General features: G+C 37.4%; 1 protein-coding gene across 1 annotated transcript in view; it reads right to left on the bottom strand.

Moving 5' to 3' along the window:
- Nucleotides 1-1,279, bottom strand: part of LOC111464115 (probable transcription factor KAN2) — a 5,212-nt gene extending 3,933 nt beyond the window's left edge. The window contains exons 1-2 of the mRNA XM_023108210.1: nt 381-1,279; nt 207-283 (exon numbers count right to left, since the gene is read on the bottom strand). Of these exons, the coding sequence (XP_022963978.1) occupies nt 207-283; nt 381-960 (657 nt within the window). The 5' untranslated portion in view covers nt 961-1,279. The remainder of the gene's footprint in view (nt 1-206; nt 284-380) is intronic.
- Nucleotides 1,280-5,792: the final 4,513 nt, after the last annotated feature.

Below are 5,792 nucleotides of genomic sequence, written 5' to 3'. Positions count from 1 at the left end.
TTGGAATTAAAAAAAAAAAAAAAAAAAAAAACAAAACAAAAAACCAAACATGTTCTTAAAAAAACAACCTTGATTTCTGTCTGTATTAATTAAGGATGTAACAACAATGCTAAACCATTGGGATTCTTATTTTCTTACCAAAACTTAACCCTAAATTGTGTTTTTGAGCAATTTTTTTTTTGTTGAAAGATTTATGAGTTATGTACCTGTAAATGAGATTTGACATGGGCTAAGGTTAGATCTTTGACATCCATAAGCTCGAGAACTGACTTCGGTGTGGCTCCTGATTGTGTCGAGAATATGAATAAATGATTAAATTTATCGTAACCCATCAACTTCGAATTTGAACAAAAGGGGAAGAAATTAGAGGGCCGTCGTACTTTCGTGGCCGCCGAGAAGTTCGACGGCATGAACGAAGCGAGCGTGAAGAGTTGATGTCCATCTCATCCGTGGGGCTCTCATGCTTCGTTTGGCTGGAAACCTAGACAAGAACCTCGACCGCATCATAATCTGGCGGTGGTCGACGGAAGAGGGAGTAATGCCTCGGCCACCATCGACACCGATGCCGGAGGGGTTAATTGTTTGATGGTACACCGGAATTCCTCTAATGGGTTGCAAGAATCCTGGAAACGGGAGCGGGGGAGGCGGTGGTGGCGGGTTGAGCAGCGATGTCGTATCGTGGTGGAAAATGGCGGGTCGGTGTTGGGTTTTGTTTAGGGTTTCGAAAAGGGGAGCGGAGATATGATGATGATGATGAAGAAGATGATGATTAGGAGGCGGAGGTGGAGGGGGGTGTTTGGGAGTGGATTTAGTGGACTCCAAACTAAGATTATTCCAAAACCTCAAATCAACTTCTTCTTGAGAAGGCGTTGTTATCCAAGAAGAAGAGGGTTTATTGGTATTTGGAGGGCTAATTTGGAGGGATAAATCTGGCTGTGCTGGGAATAGCTCCATACGCATAAAGTTTTGTTCTTGCTTCTTCTCCTTCTTCGTCTTCGTCGTCGTTCTTGATTCGTATTTTTCTCGAGATTTAGAGATTTGTTGGAGAAGTGTGAATATGAGTTTTGAAGGGAATTGAGAGGAGATTGGTGGGTTCTTCTTCTTTTTCCTCTTTTCTTTGGGATTTTGATGGAAGTTTAGAGAGAGAAAGAAGAGAGAGAGAGAGAGAGAGAAGAAATGAGAATAGATATGAAGTGATGAATGGTTGTTTCTTGTGTGAAGTATATTTGAGAAAATGACACTTGAGGAGAGCAATGGAGGAGAGAGAAAGAGAGGAGAGAGAGAGAGAGGAGAGAGAAAGAGAGAGGAGAGAGAAAGAGAGGAGAGAGAGAGAGGAGAGAGAAAGAGAGAGGAGAGAGAAAGAGAGAGGAGAGAGAGAAAGGTTGATTCTTTATTGGACGTGGGGGTGTAGGGTACTAGGTGAGAAAGTGAGGAAAAGATGAAAAAAAGAGAAAAGGGTAAATAAGATAGGAGTTGGTTCCTCTTTTGGTTTTTTACCTTACCTCTTTTTCTTTCTATTCTCTCGCTCTTGTTTTTTTTTTTTTTTTTTTTTAATTTTATTTTAATTTGATGTTTGATCTTATGAGAAAGCAAACAATATGCAAAAGAAAGATAGAAATGGAACGAATTTGCAAACGATTTCTAAACGGTAAAAGCAGTTGGGTTTGTAACGTTTCATGTTTAAGATTCACATCAGAATTTAGAATTTATATTTGACGGTTCGTGCATGGGGCATTACATATAGTATCAAAGCGGGATCTCTCCTAGTAGAATGTGGTTTGGGAATAAACCATAGTGGAAACTGGTGGACATATGACGCTCGAGTAAATAAGAGGTACATGAATGGATTGAGATCATATTTGAATGAGAGTGGTCATGAAGAATTTTAGTGGCTTTATCATAAGAACTACAAAGTTGGTATGCTTAGCTTTGAACAATAAATGATATGAGCTGAGTTTAGATCGATTAACATAACAACAAATTAAATCTTCTACTATAGTTGTAAAGTACAATTTTTTTTCTTTTTGAATCCAATGAATTATCAATGTTTAAGATAATTATCGGTATGAGATCTCACATCAGTTAAAGAAGGAAACGAAACATTCTTTATGTAGGTTTAGGGAAACCCAAAAACTTTGAGAGGAAGGCCAGAGAGAACGATATCTTAGATAAGTATCGGTTTCGCTACGTAATTTTGAAAGACGCATTTTATACCCGTAAGGCTAATGGCGGTACGTAATGGGCTAAAACGGACAGACAATATTTGCTAGCAATGAACTTGAACGATTACAATCGGTACCTTACTCCATTAAAATAAACTCGAACCGTGAGGCTAACGACAAAACGTAACGGGCCAAAGCGGACAAACAATATCTGCTAGTGGTGGATTTGGACGATTACAATCGATGCCTTGTTCCATTAAGCTAAACTCGATCGGGCTCGATATCTTCTCTAAATTTTCATATGTACCTTTATAGAGAGGGGCATAAGGTAACTCTGAAAGACGTGTTTTAAGACCGTAAGACTGACGACGATACGCAACGGGTCTTATCCTATTAAGCTAAACTTGATCAGGCTCGATATCTTCTCTAAATTTTCATATCTACCTTTATAGAGAGGGGCATAAAATAGCTCGGAAAGACGTGTTTTAAAACCGTGAGACTGATGACGATACGCAATAGGTCTTATCCCATTAACCTAAACTCGATCAGGCTCGATATATTCTCTAAATTTTCATATCTACCTTTATAGAGAGGGGCATTAGGTAACTTTGAAAGACGTGTTTTAAAACTGTGAGATTGACGACGATATATGATGGTCCTTATCCCATTAAGCTAAACTCGATTGGGCTCAATATCTTCTCTAAAGTTTCATATCTACCTTTATATAGAGTAACTCGAAAATACGTATTTTATAATCGTGAGACTGACGACGATACGCAATGAGTCTTATCCCATTAACCTAAACTCGATTAGGCTCGATATCTTCTCTAAATTTTCATATCTACCTTTATCTGAGGGCATAAAGTAACTCGGAAAGACATGTTTTAAAACCGTGAGACTGATGATGATACGCAACGGGTCTTATCCCATTAACCTAAACTCAATCAGGCTCGATATCTTCTCTAAATTTTCATATCTACCTTTATAGAGAGGGGCATAAGGTAACTCTGAAAGATGTATTTTAAAATCGTGAGACTGACGATGATATGTAACGAATCTTATCCTATTAAGCTAAACTCGATCAGGGTCGGTATCTTCTCTAAATTTTCATATCTACCTTTATAGAGAGAGGCATAAGGCTGTTGGTGTACTGCTGAAAGTAAGGTCATTTGTGTTGGTGTTTTAGTTTTAGGGAGCCTTCTCTTTAAAGTCTTTTGTCATTTTGGGTACGAACTTGCCTTTTAAATTTAGCCTTTTTTTTTTTTAATTTTATTTTTTAATTTTAAATTGATTTATTTTTCTTATATGCTTTTCCACCATATTGTCTTTTCAATAATACCCATTTCTTACACGCAATGTTTAATTTTATTACCTTTATAATTCATTCATTCATTCCCCAATCTTTAACCAATAAGTTATCTATAATTTCGAACCCTAAACATTTAAAGTTTTTCCGTTTTAGGGTTTATCTCGGAGAAATTTTAAAATGGTTAAAATTAATCTGGTCGTGTTCAAAACAGTTTGGAACAAGTAATTCATCATTCAAAATAAATTTAATATTTAATTTTATACTTTTAGACGATCAAAATTGATTTTAAATTATTGAAAGCATGTTACAAAATGATTTCGGGGTGTTCATATGAACTGATAACCCGACCATCCAGGGCTACTTAACCCAATCCATAAAAGTTTGTGTTAGATTCTTCTGGTTTGGGTCGGGTCGAATTTTTGGAAAATTGAACATTTGGTTTAGTTTGCTGGTTGACATTTTTTTGGTACATGAATATAGGATTACAGTCCAACCCAATCTAACCAAACTCATAAAAAGATTAACAATATTTAACGTTTGTAACTGACGTTAGTAATACGTTGTAGCTTGTAAATATTTGATATTTGAATTTTACGAGATTTTAGTTATTAACGTGTATTGTGGATAAATATAATTTTTTTTTAAAAAAAGAACAACCCGACAGCCTAACTCAACTTGACAGGTTGAGTTGGTGATTGTGAACTCTATTCAGGTTGCTTAGTTCATCAACTCAACCAACCCGAAATTTTGGATTGGTCCAGTAGAGTTTTCCTACCCAACCAAACCCAACTAACTTTAATGTTCCTACTTGTCATTAGTAATTCGATCCTTTGGTCACATTTGTCTCTCGAATAAATGTCTTTGTGAGACCCCACATCAGTTGGAGAGGGGAACGAGACATTTCTTATAAGGGCGTGAAAACTTCTCCTTAGTATACGCATTTTAAAATCGATATCAGAGCTAGATACTGAGCGGTGTGCCAGCGAGAACGTTGGACTCCAAGGGGGGTGGATCGTGAGATCCACGTCGGTTGGAGAGGGGAACGAAGCATTCCATATAAGAGTGTGGAAACCTCTCCCTAGTAGATACGTTTTAAAACTGTGAGACTAACGACGATATGCAACCGACCAAAGTGGACAATATCTGCTGCTAGCAGTGGGCTTGAACTATTAGAGTCTTTTAACTTGAGTCCTCCTATAGGGGTTGATGAATTGATTCGTCTCGAGTTTAGTTAATTGATTGCATTCAAATCAAAGCGAGACATTTCTCATAAAACTTGTTAAACCGATAAAGAAATTAATTAGCGTAAAGATGTGACGAAAGATTCGAATTTTGACGATCCCATTATTATCTTAATTGGATGGACACGACAAGACAAGGACCAAAACCCACAAACATATGCTTATGATTGAATGCTATGCTTTGTCTTTTTTCTGCTAAATAACGAAAAATAGAACTTCAAAACGCACAAGGAAAATATTACTAATTTCATGACTCCTGATTTTCTCAAACTTGTTCTTTGATTTCACTGTATAAATAGAAATAAAGGTAATTGTTTGTTTTTTTCTCCATAATAGAAAAATAAAATAAAATAAAATTTATTAGAATATTTGTGACACTCAAGTAAAATATGCACACAAATGACTTGAGATCACGTCCATATAAGAGCAGTCCTTAGAATAGGATAACTAAAAAGACTTAAAAGAATTGAAAGTTACTATTTATACCAACAAGGCACTTCTTTTATTGTGGCTCAATCATAGGAACCTCGGGGTTAAACCTGTTTTACTTGGAGCAATTCTATGTTGGGTGAACTCATCGAACTTTTCCTAGAATACGAGTGAGGACAAAGCATGTTGGAAGGATTCGTGTTGGTTTGTGTGGTGGACAATGTTCACTCTTAGAAGTGAAAGGTAAATAACTTGACTATGTTGCAGGGAATGTCGGGGCCATCAAGTGTGGAATCCGAATTCTGGGCATGGGTCATTACAATATTAGATGAAAATTGGGTGTAACAACCCAAGCCCACTTCTAGCAGATATTGTCCTCTTTAGGCTTTCCCTTCTCCAACCGATGTGAGATTTTACAGTTCACCCCTCTTCAGAGCCCAGCGTTTTCGTTGGTACTCGTTCTCTTCTTCAATAGATGTTGAACCACCCAATCCACTCCTTCGGAGCCGAGCGTTCTTACTGGCACACCGCCTGGTGTCCACTACCCTTCGGGGCTCAACCTCCTCGTTGGCATATCACCAAGTGTCTGGCTCTGGTACCATTTGTAATAGCCTAAGCCCACCGCTCACAGATATTGTTTTATTTGGGTTT

Source organism: Cucurbita moschata, unplaced genomic scaffold, assembly GCF_002738365.1.
Source record: "Cucurbita moschata cultivar Rifu unplaced genomic scaffold, Cmos_1.0 Cmo_Scf00029, whole genome shotgun sequence".
Taxonomy (NCBI): Eukaryota; Viridiplantae; Streptophyta; class Magnoliopsida; order Cucurbitales; family Cucurbitaceae; genus Cucurbita; species Cucurbita moschata.
The sequence above is the reverse complement of the archived record's forward strand: the minus strand, read 5'-3'. Positions and strand labels throughout refer to the sequence as shown.